Source organism: Phodopus roborovskii, unplaced genomic scaffold, assembly GCF_943737965.1.
Source record: "Phodopus roborovskii unplaced genomic scaffold, PHOROB, whole genome shotgun sequence".
Taxonomy (NCBI): Eukaryota; Metazoa; Chordata; class Mammalia; order Rodentia; family Cricetidae; genus Phodopus; species Phodopus roborovskii.
Window position 1 is genome coordinate 5,452,130 of NW_026126588.1, and position 16,565 is coordinate 5,468,694.

Genomic DNA, 16,565 nt, shown 5'->3' on the forward strand with positions numbered 1-16,565 from the left:
TGTGTTCATGACAAGCAATTTACTAACAGAGCCGTCTCCCCTGCTTGGACATGACATGTCTGTTATGATAAAGCTCAAGGGGGACTTGGCGTGTGGGACCTGGTGGATTCCGTGGCAAGCAAGCATGACCAACACAGGGAAAAAACACACCGGGCAGACAGAGCTCAGGTTTTATTAGAAAGTGGAGGGAGGGGGTAGGAAAGAAGTAAAGAGACAGAGAGAGGGGACAGAAGGGAAGAGGGAGACAGGAAGTCCTGTCAGCCCCAGGGGAACTGTGAGGAAGAGAGAGAGGGAAGACAGCTGGAAAAGAGCATAAAGAGGGGAGCAGAGAAGGAAGAGAGCAGGAAAAAGTGTAAGTGGGCGGGATCTGTCTCTTAAAGGGTCCTTTGCACCTGCATGCAGACTAGTACTCATGGAACCCTGGGCTGACCAGAGTACTGCCTGAGTGCATTCTACCAGGTGACAGAGACAGGCCAGTATAATGCCTGAATCCTTACAAAGTCTAACAAATGCTTGACAGCAGGGATGCTGCTGTTTGGAGTGAGACCAGGAGAATCGCTCTCTAATCTAAGAGAAAGTGGGTCATGAACAAGTCATTTTTTTTTCCTGTAGACTTTACTATATAAACAACAGTCAAAACGCAATCTGCCTCTGTGAATATGATTTCCTATTTATTCCTTTCAAAATTGGTGGCAAGGGTGGGTGCTCCATAGCATCCTCTCCTTGGGGGTGAAACAAATGGGGCTAGTTCTTTGGCTGAGCCGACTGCAGAAAAACAGTCGCATTATCGCCAGTACCAAGTGAAGCTCTCAGACAGCAGTTATCCTTGGCAGAGCCTGGCAGTGTGTTGTTATGGAATTCACAAGCTGCCTTCCCCCCAGGTCCTGGTGAGGGATGTGGCTGAGATCTAAGAACCAGGAAGCCTTATCCGCAAACCAATGTGTCCCTTGGCAGTACATCACAGCCGGGGGCTCCTCTGCTATGGATCAGAGCTCCAGGTCAGAATTCCAATAGGGTGTCACCTCCCATGCAGTTGGCACAATGTAGCTGTTGGCAGTGTTTCTTTCTACCCAGCAAGATAAGGTCTTGCCAAACCCATTTGGGCTGGTAATCTTTGGCGATAAATTTCTCTTCTCCCAGGGTGTTAACTGTGAAGAAACACAGAACCATAAAATGTTGGGGCTCAAGGGGACCTTTGAGGTTATCTATTGAATGCAGGTTTGCAGTTTCACAGATGAAAAACTGAACAGTAGAAACAATACAAGAAGTTGGGTGTGGGTCTCCCAGGGTCTTCTTGACCCGGAGAGAATCCTCCAAGTCATTTCACAGGAATGAGTTTAATGGAATGGAATCTTGACTCATTTAGCTAGGTTCAAACCAGGTGAAAATGTGGAACTACTATATAGAGAGTTAGCAGCAGTTATGAGACCCTTCCTACAGTTTTCTCCTGCTCCAGCTCTCTTTCTACCTCTCCCCAGTTTCCAGAAGAATCTGGAATGAGCCAAGGATGCAGCTGTGTTGGTAGAGTGCTTGCCCAGCATGCATGAAGTCCTGCATTCCCCAAACCATGGTTAGCATGCTTGTGGTCGAAAAGGATCAAGAATGATCTTCAGTTACATGGAGATGTCATGACCAGCCTGGAATGAATGAGATTCTGTCTATAAAGTGTGCATGTAGTGTGTATGTGTGTGTGTGTAGGGGGTGTAATGCCTTGATGGTAGTGTGATAGCATGCTTGCCTGGCATGGGTAAGACCAAACCGTGTAAGCATACAAGCTTACACATAGAATCTGGGTCTGGGGTTTGTGTGGGGTGACTTACCCCATGGTTTGCTGTTAGAAGTGATATACTTCTATTGTTCGAGCTAAGGTCCTCCTTGTGTAGCTTAGATTTGCCTCAAATGCATGAGCCTCCTGCCACAGCCTCAAAAGAGCTGAGCAATGGCAGGCACATGCCACCACACCCATTGCAGGAGTGAAATCGTTCTAAAGAGAACCTTGATGTTCACTTATAACCTAAAAGAGCTAAAGCTGTATGGGCACGCTGCACTGTCTTTGCTGCTCTCTGAGACCCTGCTAGGGTTTAGAGTACAGCCTTAGCTGTGGGCTGGAGGGTGGGGAAAACTGAGGTGGGATTCAGGTGAAAACATCTTTTATTCACCAGTGTACTTTTACATAAGAGTGACCCCTGCTCCCTGTGAGCAAGCTGGAAGGACTGTGCGATGAAGTCTCCCCAGGAACAAAGTTAAAGACCCAATTTTTAACATTTCCCTGAGGGTGTGTGTGTGTGTGTGTGTGTGTGTGTGTGTGTGTGCTCTTGGAGAGTATACAATCTAGCTCTGGAGCACAAGGCTGGAAGGCACTGGGAGATGGATTGCAACACAGTGATTGCAGAGATTGGGGCGCAGGGTCTGTTTACCATCTCTGGTCGCTGGGGCCAGCCTGAGCCCTGGGACAGAGGGTTGAGGCACCGCATACTGTTTAGTTTTCCTGTCAACTGGACACTGACTAAGGTCACCTGGGAAGAGGGAACCTCAACTGAGAAAAGGTCCCCATCAGATCTGCAAGCTTCTGGTGCATTTTCTTGATGCCTGATGGATGCAGGAGGCCCCACGCTCAGTGGCTAGTGCTACTTCTGGTGCAGGTGGTCCTGGATGATAAACTAAAAAGCAAACTAGCAAGCCATGAGAGCAGCCTGTAAATGTATTCCCTGCAGGTTCCTGCCCTGCTTGAATCCAGGCCTTGGCTTCCCTTAGTACTGGGGACTGCAATAGGAACCAGCAAGCCAAAAGAGCCCTCTCCTCTCCAGCTCACTTTTGGTCGTGGCACTTATCACAGCAATAGAAAGCAAAATAGGACAGGTATTAATGGCACAGCAGCCCAGATCTCTCCCGAGCTGTAAATCACCTGTTCATGCTTGTTTGGCCTTAGAAACAAAACCAAACCTGCAAAAACAGCAATATGACCACGGTAGGGACTGGGGAAGCTCAAACCTTACAAATGTCTCCAATCTCCTTTTCTCCAAACAGCTAAATCTGTAAAGCACCAGGTAGTCTCCATCAGTGTGGTCTAAGGACATCACAAGATGTCCAAGGTGCAGCCCACCCACACAGGCTGGTTTCTAGTGGTGAAAAAGGCTTGCAAAAAGTAGCCGGTTCCTAATTTGCTTAGAGACACAAGTCCACACTGTTTACCAGCACAATAGGCACAAACCTAGGGAAAAGAGGCATCCTTTGCCACTCGCTGGGCTATTGCGCTCTGAGCTTCCTAATCTCTCCTGTTAAAGGGAGCAAAGGTGCAGCCACTTTCCTAATCAGAATAGCTCTACACACACACACACACACACACACACACACACACACACACACACACACACACACACACACACCGCTCCTGCTCCTGAGCGCTAGAGAGGCACTGGGGTGCAGTTGTGCTGTCAAGGAGTCTGCGTGAATTTCCTAGTCAGATCCTGTCCCCTGACGTTCAGTGAGAGTAACTGCAGTTCAGCTCAGCAGCCCAGCAAAAGTCTTTCCTGCTGGAAATGGGTCTGGGAGTTTCAACTACTGGAGTTGCTTTGGGCTGAGCTACTTTCTAGTGGGTAGAGTGGCTGTCTCTCAGCCTGTTTGTTTGCTTTAGAAACAGAGAAATAAAACTGACTCTTTCTCATTGTTCTTCGAAGATCCAGAGTTTACACAGAGACTAAGCAAAATCCAAACAACCTCTAATTTCTTAAATTAAAATTTCATGAATTAAAAATAACCGTGTTTTACAGAGGATGGGGAAATGGCTCGGGGATTAAGAGCACCTGTTGTTCTTGCAGAGGATGCAAGTTCAACTCCCAGCACCTTCAGGATAGCCCACAGCCATCTGCAACTCCCATGTCAGGGTTCTGACACCCTCTTGTGGCAAGCACACACACATGGTATGCAGACAAAAACCCATACACTCAAGTCAAACATTCAAAAGCATTACAAATAATAATGCTTTACTTAGCACATGCAAAAATGGGTTCACATACACTATGCTCCTCACTCCCCCAAATAGCCCGTTTTCTGCTATTGTCACATGCACGAGTACACACACACACACACACACACACACACACACGCACGCACACACCTGCATGCTGTCTATCTGGGGCTTGACCTTGCCACATGCAGTAGAAGTCACATTTATCTCGGGGCATGAGTCCAAAGGCAAAGTTTTGGGCCCACAAGACAAAGGATGCCCCTTCTTTTAAAGGCTTCTAAGGCCAAGTGTGGGCTGTATCGTGAGGGAGCAGGGTTAGTTCGTATGTGACCCACAGAGCATACGTGAGTGATGAGCCACAAAGATACTTGGAGGAAAAGTGGTTTGAAGGGCCTGGGTACTCACTCTATCTGTGCATGTGTAGTGGAGTTGAAGAAATTTGTGTCTGGACTTTATATTTAAAAAAAAATATACCATAGTATTTGTATTGATTCTTTGAGAGTTCCATGCAATATATTTTGATCATAGTCACTCCTCACTCCCACACAGCTCCTCCCAGATCCACCCCTCCTCCCTTCCTACGCCCCCACCGCTTCATTTCCTCCTCCTCCATCTCACAGCGGATAGTGCCCTGGTCCTCTGGCTCTTACAATCTTTCCACCCCTCTTCTGCAGTCTTCCCTGGGCCTTGGGTGTAGGAGCTGTGTTGTGAATTGGTTGGTGACTCTTGCTGTTTTCTGAATTTTGACCAGTTATGGGTTTCTAGAGTGCTTTCTGTCTGCTACAAAACAGGAGGTTCTTTGATGAGGGGTGAGAGCTACACTAATGTAGAAGGAAGCTATAAAAGACACAGGTGTAGGTCTTTCTGAAGTGTCTGGTGATCTTTGACTGTTTATACCAGGGACAGAATACAGAAATCCGACTGGGCATCTTGTGCCAGGGGTGGAGTTGGATAACTCCTGCTTCTCTCTGGGATGATCTGGATAAATGGTCATCAGCACCCAGTCAAAGTCGGGGTCTTTGGTGTTTTCTTTTCTCTGGATAGGATTAGACTAGACATTTAGAGATGTTTCTCTGGACTGTTGCCTGGAAAATGTGAGACTTGCTTCTCTGCAAGTGTTCACTTGGCCCCTTTGCAGGATGATAATATGATTTCTCTTAGTTACTTCTGCTATCTCTTGGTCCTAGTGGCCCATCTTTTCTAACATATCCATGTGATCTACTTCCAAGATTTGGGGAGGAGGGTGCGGGAGCTGAGCCCAGGTTCTCTGCAAGAGCAACAAGTACTCTTAAGGACCGAGCCATTCCAGCCTCAGAGTGAGCAGGTTTATCCACAGACTCCCAAGTCACAAAATCTCATCTGATGCTGTGCATGTCTTCTCTGCCATGCAGCTCTGAGGACACGTTGCTTAAAGAAAATGTGCCCTTGATGATGACTCCTGGCTTTATTCCGTTGATAAAAACTGGGTTAATGTGATCTCATTAGACGAATCTCCAGTATGAGAAAGTGCATAGATGCCTGAAAGGGAGAAAAAGATGAGGTAAATCATTGTTGTTCCTCTTGATTCCAGTATAAAACAAAATGACAATAAGCCAATGAACTGTCTTAAAACCGGGGCTAATTCTAGGATGGGGCTAAGGGGAAATACGGGACATAGTAGGTTGGTTAAGAAGGACGGCCCTTCACTGACACCTTACAAACTTGTGTTCATTAGCTATCTTCCCCTATGCACGAAAATACTATGTTTTTCAGTTACTGCTAAAATTGAGATAACGTAGACTTCAACTCAATACATAGTTTGCAGGAAGAGCCCTGGAAACTAGTTGTCTGTCTTTTCCCTGCCTGATAAGGAACAAATGTCTGGAAAGGGAGAGTTCAAAGCACTCTGTCTGTCTGGAGGCAGCAAAAACAGGAAGGAAGGAGCTGAGGTAGGTAGGCACTTTTTCCAACACTTGAACTGTATCTGGAATTTAAGGGTTTTTTTCCCTTTCCTTTTTTAAAACCATTTTTACTGTTCTGAGAAATTCATTTTGAGCAAATCCTTCCTATTTGTTCCCTATTTTACAATTTTCCCTACCAATTTCATGTGCTCTGTTTTAAAACCTACTGAACTCATTAGGTGCTCACCGTATGTGCAGGGGTGTAAGACTATCTACTGGACATGGGTAGTTGATGATTTGAATGACAACATCCCCCATCGACTCTGGCATTAGAACGCTTGGTTCCCTTCTGGTGGTACTGTTTGGGAAGGATGAGGAGGTGTGGCCTTATTGGAGAAAGTGTGTCACTGGAGGTGGGCTTTGAGAATTTAAAGATCTGTGCCTTTTCTAGTACACTCTCTGCCTCCTGATTGTGGTACTGTGAGATATTGAGATGTGAACCCTCAGCTTCTGCTCTCAGCATCCAGTTCCCGCTGTCTCCCCTAACTCTCTGGATCCATAAGCCCAAGTAAACTCTTCCTCCTCCTCTTCCTCCTCTTCCTCTTCTTTTGTTTTGCTTTTTGAGACAGGGTTTCTCTATATTGCTTTGGAGCCTTCCTGGAACTCGCTCTGTAGACCAGGCTGGCCTCACACTCACAGAGGGATCCACCTGCCTCTGCCTTCCAAGTGCTGTGAATAAAGGCGTGTGCCACCAATGCCCGGCTTAAACTCTTTCTTCTTTAATTTTTCTTGATCATGATATTTTGTCACAGAAATAGAAAAGTAACTAATAGAGGAAGCTTTTCAAGGACTACAACTTTAAGAAAAACTGACTCTTTAGCTAGCTAGGGATTCTCAAACTCTTCTCCATCTATGCTGTAAGTTTGGATTTATTGATTTTGTGCAGGTCTTGTGTATGCAGCCACATAAGTGCAATGACCCCTCTATATCCAACAAATACTGTTTTGGGATAGATACCCACTATATTGATTCTTAGAATTGTTCCCTCACTCCCCCCCCATGAAAATGCTTTTAAAGGAAAGGTATAATATAGGTGTCTCAGTTAGAACTAAGCACTCCACAGCTAGAATTTAAACAGTTTTGATGAGAATCTAAAATGTCTTTAATTAATGATGTTGTCATAATTCAATGTAAAATGGGACTGAAGCTTTTAAGAATGACTACACCTTAACTTGAAACACAATGTATGCCTTCTACTTCCCCCATGTTCTTTCCTTTCTTCAACAATACTGTGACTCTGACATGTTTAAATTTCTAGAAGTCATCAGTATATGCATTCAAGAGGGAACAGTACTTTCCTAATCTCATGAGGTGTCATCTCTCCCTCCCCCAGATCAGCTTAGAAAATAATAGGTGTCCGTTCCTGAATATGAACATATCATCCCATGCCCTCTGCTCAATGGCTGGTGATAGAAGATGTCATTCTGTAAATATGTTTCTCTTATTGGTTAATGAATAAAGCACTGTTGGCCAATAGGAAAGCAAGACAGGTAGGACGAGGAGACTAGGAGGAGAGAGGAAGAAGTAGGGAGGAGATTCAAGATGTAGGACCAACAGGGTGGTACGCCAGGCTCTCTCTCTGGTAAGATAAGACCACATGGAAATACTTAGATTGATAGAAATGGGTTAATATTTAAGACAGAGCTAGCTGATAAGAAACTAGTAACTGGCCAACAGCAATATATCAAATACAGAGTCTCTGTGTGTTATTTGTGGGTGGCGCAGCTCTGGGACCAGGCTGGCGGAAAAACCTACTCATAACAAAATAGCACCCAATGTGCGGCTCAGAGAATAATAGGTGTCCATCCCTGAATATGAGCACATCATCCCATGCCCTCTGCTCAGTGGCTGGCATAAGGGGGATGACTCTCCAGTAAGGAGTTAGCGTGTGTGTGTGTGTGTGTGTGTGTGTGTGTGTGTGTGTGTGTGTGTGTATGTGTGTTATGTATTTGTGTATTGTGTGTACATGCCTATGAATATCAAATCCCCAGTATTGCTTTATCATCCCTGAGCACAACAAGGAGAAATTCAGATGCATGGCCATCTGATACTGTCATCTTTCAATAGTTACTATCAGATTCTCTTCATAGCCATAACCTGTCTTCTTACCTTTTCCACTCTTTGGCTGTATTGTAACTCACCTTTGTGCTGTAGTATGTTGAAAGGTTTTAAGCCTTTATGCTTGGTAACTATATCTGAGGAGTTTTGCTATACAAAAAAACAACAAAATAATTTATGTTAGATAACTAGTTGGAAGTCAGCGGACTTGAAGGTCACTGAGGTTTGGTTCCACCTGTGTCTCATATAATTATAATCCTTTATAATACAGTTTGGGGACACACAGTAATTTCAGAAATCACATTTAAAAAGAAAAGAAGCATTACAATTTAAAATATAACTAGGTGTGATGGCGGACGCTTTAACCCCAGTACTCAGGATGCAGAAGCAGGTGGATCTCTGTGAGTTCGAGACCAGCCTGGTCTATAGAGCAAAAATTCCAAGACAGTCAGGAATACACAGAGAAACCCTGGTTGAAACCTACCCACCCCTGGTGTTTTGTTTTGTTTTGTTTTTAAGATCACTACAGACTAAATCAAGGAAAAGGTAGAGTGGATTTATCATGTCTCAGCAAGGGAAGATATTTCCCCTTAGGAAAACACAGGTTTTTATAGACTTATTGCATTTTTTCTTTAACTCCTTTTGTTTTTAGTTTTGGGTTTTTTGTGGGTGTTTTTGTTTTTGGGGGGTTTTTTGGGGGGGCAGGGTTTCTCTGTGTGGCTCTGGCTGTCCTGGAACTCATTTTGTAGACCAGGCTGGCCTCGAACTCACAGACATCTGCCTCTGCTTCTGAGTGCTGAGATTAAAGGTGTGTGCCACCACACCAGGCTTTTTAAAAACTCCGTTTAATCTGCTCTATTGCATGGTTTTGGGGTTTGGTGGTGTGGTTTTTTGTTTGATTTTATTCTTGAGACAGGGTTTCCCTGTAGCTCTGGCTAGCCTGGAACTCCTGGAGCTCTTCCTGCCTCTGCCTCTTGCGTGGTGGGATGAGACTAAAGACATGCACTGCCACATCCAGCTGCCACATGAGCAAAGGGTGGAATCTGACTTTTGTCTCCACTATGGGTGAAAGCATGGGCTCATGGAAAACCAGAATATCTTATAGTTGCTATCAAGCAGGAAACCTGGTTGTAAACACCATGGACATACTATTGCCCCCAAAGGATTAATTAAATGAGGTTTGCCAGTCACTTCATAGTTTTTCTTCTTCCTTCTTTCAATCCTTGGATAGGAAAATGCCCAGTCGGACAGCTATCAGTCCCAGCAACTTTATGTAAGAGTATAAAGCCTGGTGCCGTGGTCCCTTTGGCTGTTGCATACTTATCTCTCAAATTGTTAAGCCCTTCACAATGGTCTCTCTGGACATTGTCCATCCTTACTTACCCTGTGAGCATTTTCATCAACTATGGTCTCTGTCTATTGTCCACTCTCACCCCTTAAGAGTCTGGCCCTCCACCGTGCTCTCTCTTGCCATTCTCTATGTTCATCCATGAGAGTGCCTTGTATTATTCTTTAATGAGCTCTGCCTGTCTTCAATGTTTCATCTCATGTCTCTAACAACCTTTTATTCCATGTACATAGTCTATGGTTCTAGTTTTATTATAGGATAGCCACTCATTCATTTATTCCTTCATCTGTGTTTTAAAGTATTGGAAATGCCTGAGTTCATTTCCAAATGATTGCGGTGTTTCTGTATCTTTACAACCCCAGAAAGCAACCAGAAAGTGGCTTTGAGGGAAACATTAGCCCTTTTTCACATTCATGCTTCTACTTCACTGATCTGTACATTTGCCACTAGAAGAACTGGAAGAAAACAACAACAAAAACTAATGTTCATTGTAACACAGCCCCTGGTATGGCTTTGCCTTACTCTTGTCTAACTTATTGTTCAGTTCTGTGAGCAATGCATTGCGTGTTGGTGGAAAGACGATTTTCTTCTGACTCTGTCTCCCAGGGAACCCTCTTGTTTCATTGGTTTGTAGATCCCACACTTTTAACAAGCCTGCTGCTTTTACTCCTGTGTTTATACTTTGTCCCCTTCCTTTCTCGTGGTCTTTTCACTCACAAGCTCCTGGGCAGTAACACTGATCTTATCTCTTATTGTTTTCAATTAGGTATACATCTATATGGCTGTGTGTATGTGAACAAGAGTGCAATGCCCACCGTGGCCAGCAGATGTCACTAAACTCCGTGGAGTTGGGGACATTTGTGAGCCACCAGCTTGGAGGCTTGAACTGAACTTGGGTTCTCTGCAAGAACTTTATGAGATCTTAACCACCGAGCCATTTTTTTTCCACCCCCATCTCTTCTTTACTTTCTACTAATCCATAATCTGGGCACTTAGATTTTGTTTGTTTGTTTGTTTCATTCAAATTCCCTCAGAGCATGCAGAAAAGAATGTTAAACCCGGTCTCTGAACACTCTGGCCGCCACCAGTGGCACAGACCTACATCTCCTGCAGCCCTGCCACAAAACCATAGGTCTTGTAGGTTTCAAGCCTTCCTATGCATGTGCCCAGGCCCTCTTTACTCTGTAGCTCTTTATCTGTCAGCCCTCGCCCGGCACCATAGCAGGTAATGATGCAGGGAAAACAAGGGCTACCACGGATGACACAGAGGGAAAAACACAAAGCTGGTACTTTATGCCTTGGCGTTGAGAGGTCATTCATTACCTTCCGTGCTTGCTTCCAGGAGCTTAACGGAGTCAACTTGTTGTACAGAAGTTGCCGCAGCTGTCAGGACATCATGAAGAGAAAAAATGGTGCAAAGAGACAAATGATCAGACCTCACCTCAACATGCTAAGAAAAAAATAAAAAGCTGCTACTTAGCACATCGCTTCTAAGCGACACTTCTGGACCATTAGCAAAACTGGAATCAAACATGGAACAACAGTATCTTATGCAGTGGGGCATGAGCATCTGACATTATTGCTGGGGTGAAGGTTGTCTGGGAGGGAGGGCTGTCCTAACCATGTGTCTGGTAGGCATGTAGCAAATGCCGGAAAACCGCCCATCTGTAAATGGCAAATGGTAAATGGCAAATGAGTTTATAATAACATCCTTTCTATTGTTAGTATTACTTATTTATTGATGTGTATGAGTATTTTTTGCCTGCATGTATGTCTGTATACCATGTGTGTTCCCATGGAGTCCAGGAGGGGTTCTGGTTCCCTAGAATGGGAGTCACAGGTGGTTGTGAGTCATCTTGTGGCTTCTGGGAACCAAACCTGGGTCCCAGCCCCAATAATAAAATATGTTTGTCCTCTTACTAAAAGGTATCAATTACTGCCTTTGCCTCTCAACATAATTGCTTGCTGCTTGGGAAGGAAAACGGAGGGACATAGTTCTTTACAATTTTTTTCTATTTATCTTTCACTAAAACTAATAGTCTTGTGTTGGGAATTTTGTTTACTATGAGAAATACTTAGCATCCAATAGCCTGGAAATGTGGAAGTTGTATCCTTTCTGCATATTTCAAATAAATGGACAAAGGAATTCAAGACACAAAATCCAATCAATCCCCCCATCCCCAGAAAGCAATTTGACCCTGGGGCCAGTGCCAGAGCATACTTTTAAGTTTGAAAGAGATTTTCCTGCTTACTTTTGAGGCAGAATCTCACTACTCTAACTTGTCTGGGACCCTCTGGGTACCACAGGCTGGCCTGGAATTTGTAATCCTTGCCTCAGTCTTATGAGTTCTAGTGTTATAGATATGTACCACCACACCAGGCTTAGAAAGATTAAATGTAAAAAGTCCCTCTTTCTCGCTGTGATGTTCACTCTACTTGCTATTGAATCTATATGCTTCATTAGCAGGGATGCCTTGGGTCCTTCGTCTCTTGGATGAGCCTACCTTTTGTAGAGTTATAGAATTTTATTATCTAAGAATCCATTAAAGGCCTTGGAACTGAGAGGGAAGTTTTTAAATATGCCTACATTAGGGAATGAAGGGAGAAATGGATATACACATACCTTATTATCCAAGAGAATTCCAAAACAGAAGATGAAAAATCCCTTTAACAATTAAAAACAGAGCAAAGCATATGCATTATATTATTGTTTTTCTTTCCTAGACAAGAAATAATCTATATATTATATGGCACAATTCTATCATCCTGTAATGGCATCTTATACTCTAATGTTGAATGTTTTTTTCCTCCATTTGGAGGTTAGGCCACATTCTATAACCCAGGCTAGCATCCTATGCACTACTTAGGCCAGGCTAGCCTCAAAGTTGTGAGGCTTCTGCCTCTACCCCTTGAGTGCTGGGGTGACAGCCATGTGCTAAATGCTCAACTTGAGCTTGTTTTCTGTCTGCCCTTCTGCTGAACTATGAGCTTTTTGAAAGCAAGAGTAGTGTGAGCTCTACAGAGCCTGGTACATCAGAAAGTGCTCACAGATGGTTTTCATGAGTGTGTTAATGAGCAAATGACTGAATGAATGAAGTTGTAAACTCACATGAAACACTGTCCTCAACTATGGCGTTACTCAAAGCCCCAGCTAGCTCCCAATGACTGCGGGATCTCTATCTTTCTTTAGACCAAGCATTAAATAAGTGTTTATCATGTACGTGTGATGGCAGCAGATACTGAGCTTCAGCATCCCTTATGGCCAGGAGGAGGAAGGTAGTCTCCGGGAGTAAACTTCTCTTCAAGTATGTCTCTTAGAAAATCTTGGCAAAGCTTTTCTTCCTCCCTGCTGGGAAACTTTTCATTTGTGCCTGTCAAACAGCACACTGCTCACAAGCCTGCTCTTCCTAGAACTCTCAAGGTGTGTCTCCATTGTGTGCATGCTCTCTGTGGCTACATCTGTATGACCGCCTGTGCGATAACAGCTGTGTTGACAGGTGCATCACCTCTAGGACTCTAAACATTTACTGAATATGGGGCACTGTGCCGGGTGCTGAATTCTAAGTCCTAATCCTCCAAGGATTACTGCTCACCAGCTAAGAGAACCGAAGGATAGAGAGATTAAGCACATAGTTGGTATTTGAGAGAAAACACACTTGACTCCAGAACTCAAAAGTCCCTACCATTGCCCCAGGCGATCTGGTCTTAGCAGCAATAAACCGTGGTTGAAGACTTTCTCCCAGATACATCAAAACCTGGGGGTTACTTTTTTCCATTTAGTCCCAACACTCCCTGACTATGGAATATAAAAGGATCAGGGAGCTACTGGTGTAAAGACTATTAAGTATTGTACAATATATGACATCTGTTTCAGTTGTGCTGCTGTTGGAGAGAAAAGAGCCATGGGCCCTTCGTACATTAACAGATACAGTTGTAGTCCAAGAAAATGTTATCTAAGAATCTGGCTGTTGGGTTGCTGGCCTCTGTTTATTAAATTCCAGGGACTTGCTTTGTACCCGGCAAGGTCACCAGTGCTTTTCAGTTCTTTCTCTTTCTCTGCTTTGTCAGAGATTTATTTATATGAGAGAATGAGGGTTGAGTCAACCACAAAAGAGATAAACGGTAGTTATGTGAACTCTAATAGATTTAAGCTCTGTGGTAGGTTACTGGAAAGTCCAGAATTCTGCTTTGGTATGACATGAACTGCTGGGGGAAATGGATGGGTTTGTCTTCTTGCTGTTTCCATGCACTTTGTGTTATAGAATTGTTGGAGCTGAAGAGATGAGATCATCGTCATCCACTAGTTCTCTATATATATATTCCAATGACAATGTTGGGTTAGAACTTGCAGCTCTTATACTGTTTAGCAAGTACCCTGCCTCCAACGCCTGCCCTCAGAGAATCTCCAACAAAAGAAATGTGACAAAAAGCTTGGTCCCCCATTCTTGGAGGCTGTGGTGTCTCCTCTCCTGAAGTTGCCAGCTGCCCAAGTCCCTGCCTAAAGCATTCAATCTTTTACCATTAGGCATAAACCCAGTTTGTGGTGGACCTGCCATCACCCATCACCTACAGGCTATAGAACCTCCCTTCTTTAATTCAAGAGTGTGACTTCTCTGGCTTCCATCTCTGGAACTGGGGAACTCACCTGGGAGTTGCTTTGCTCAAAGAAACTTGTTCTTTTACTTTTTCAAATCAGCTTGATCTGGCTTACTGCATCAGCAGAGAAATCTATTGTCTGGCTACATAAAACCTATTAGACAGGAGTACATAATACGCCATCCTTATTGTTCTTACCTGGAAAGCATTGAGTAAAGCAAAAAGAACATGCCAAGCCAGATTCTGGCTGTCCATCATTGTCCCTATGCCGAAGCCCCAGGTGAGCCCTAGCAGTGGGGTCAGAACGAGGAGGCTCTTTCCCATGCGGATGGCAGTGACCTTGTCATCCCGATTCAGTCTGTCTCCAACTGCTGGCCTCCAGAGCTTCCTAAGGACCAGCAGCACCACAGCCAAATTCACAGCCACAATAGTCAATGCAGGAACAACGAAGGCCAAGAGAGGTTTGCTCTCATCAGACCAGTTAAGCCAACACACGTTGTTCCTTTTGTAGCTGTTGCTAGGTTGGGTGACTGCAATGGTGATGATGGATATAAGGAGAGGGCACCCGTAGCCCAGGCAGAACCCAGTGGCCATCATGGTTGGCGCAGCCATGTGATGGAACACAAGGACGATCCGATAAGCCAGAAGGGTGCCGAGCGCAAGCATCCAGAAGAACAAAGCGAGGTAGAAAAAGTGGGTAAAGAACACCGCGGCTACACAGACTCCAGAAGGGCTGACAGTGGCATCCACAGTGGCAGCAATGATAAACCCAACATCAGCAATTAAGAGTGACAAGGCGATGTTCACCAGGCAAACGTGGCGTGTGTATGAGGTTTGGCTTTTCTTGGTTTGCTTCCAAAACAGAGACTCGATGATCAGGCATAAGATTAGACTTGCAATGGAGATGCCCAGTCCTATGTATGTAATCCATTTCACCACGGGGACAATTGAAGAGGGAACAGAGGGTGACATGAGCATGGAGAAGGAGGTCAGGTGAGTACATCGGCACAGTACTGTGTCTGCCGTTTCATTAACTAGTTGGCAGCCTGCATTGCTCCACTGCAAGTGATTGAAATCCCAAAACACACAACGAGGCTGGCTCAGGTTTCCCTCTATCTTGGAAAAGTTTAGGAAAATTTCACTGACGGAATGGTTTTGGATAAGTGTGGCTATCACAGGCCCATTGATGCGTGCATTTCCTCTGTGGGTGATGGGTAGAATGTTCCCAAAGGTCAGGGAGGCCATGCTGATAATAGTCTTTGAATGGGATTTCTGGAATTGATCTGGTTCAATAAGCACATGGCCTCGGATGGGCTGAGAGGCACTTTGTTGTATCATTTCAATCTGGTAGTTGTAACCCCGTGTCCTTTGTATTTGGGTCACTGGAGTCCCTCTCCAGTCGATGAATTCTCGAGAAAAATTAAGAGGCAGAGCAGTGGAAGGTATTAGAGTGCTGATATTTTCCAAAGTCTCTAGCAGCTGGGAGCTGGTATTATTTCTGTCTTCTAATAAAATTGTCCAATTAGTTATGGAGGATGGGTTCAGAATACGATCAGCGATGTTGATGACATTCTGAAACACAAGAGTCACAGTCTCTTTAGGTCTTCTGAGACTGGAGATCTGACAGTGGAAGGTCGCTCATATTAAGGGACAATGGCCATGGAATTGGTGAGTTGGGGATCTCAGTAAAACTCAGGAATTAACATAAGTGCTGTGGCTCAATAAAGTAGAAAGAAGTTTTGTGTAAAGAAACATGGGTCAAGATAGTAAGATACCTCAGTAAGAAGGGGCCTGCAGCTAATTCTAGTGACCTGAGTTCAATTCCCTGAACCCACATGATTGAAGGAGAGCACCAACTCCTACAGGTTGCCCTCTGGTCTCCATACCCATACCATGGTGTACATGCACCCCTCTCCAAACACACACAATAAATAAAAACTATTTAAGTTGGGTCCAGAGTGTAATCTGCAACCACAGTAGGGCTTTTCTTCAGCATGGAGGAATAAGCATCTTATACCACACAGGTGTGCATTTCTTTATCCCTGGGATGGGGAGAAATGACTAGTGAACGTACCACATCACAGAGACAGTGTGGCTTTCCAGAGTGTCCCCATCTTGTTTCTTTAGCTAACATTAGAATTTGTTTTTGTTTTATTGTATTATATTTTATTTATTATTATCTCTTAGAAGCTTGCTGTTTTCTAATGAGAGACCAAACAGGGGTGGATCTGGATGGGAGGAGGGGTAGGGAAGAATTGGTTGGAGCAGAGGGGGGGAGGGACTGAAATTAAGATACAGTGCATGAAAAACATCCATTTTCAATTTTCAAAAAAAATGGAGGAGACTTGTAAAGTCATGTCATGGATGCCTCAAATTTGAATTTTTTTTGGTATTTATTGATGTTTACTGCATACAGATATCCATCAATGATTCTTAAAAACTGTACGGTATTGAACTGCTGGCTGGGGAGGTGGCTCTGACCCCAAGAGCACTTCCTGCTCTTCCCAAGGTCTTGCATTTGCCTCAAATCTACAGTCTTTGTACTTCAGCCTCTCAAACGCCAGAATTACTGGTCTGGACCACAAGGCCTTGCACTGCAACTCTTTTTATTTTTCTGTCTTCTTTATTGAAAATCAATTTTTTTCATAAAATATAT

General features: G+C 44.2%; 1 protein-coding gene across 1 annotated transcript in view; it reads right to left on the bottom strand.

Annotated features, from left to right (window-relative positions):
- Window positions 1-5,398: 5,398 nt before the first annotated feature.
- Window positions 5,399-16,565, bottom strand: part of Adgrf1 (adhesion G protein-coupled receptor F1) — a 30,233-nt gene continuing 19,066 nt past the window's right edge. Inside the window, exons 10-14 of the mRNA XM_051204523.1 lie at window positions 14,108-15,481; window positions 11,937-11,978; window positions 10,637-10,696; window positions 8,049-8,115; window positions 5,399-5,485 (exon numbers count right to left, since the gene is read on the bottom strand). Of these exons, the coding sequence (XP_051060480.1) occupies window positions 5,412-5,485; window positions 8,049-8,115; window positions 10,637-10,696; window positions 11,937-11,978; window positions 14,108-15,481 (1,617 nt within the window). The 3' untranslated portion in view covers window positions 5,399-5,411. The remainder of the gene's footprint in view (window positions 5,486-8,048; window positions 8,116-10,636; window positions 10,697-11,936; window positions 11,979-14,107; window positions 15,482-16,565) is intronic.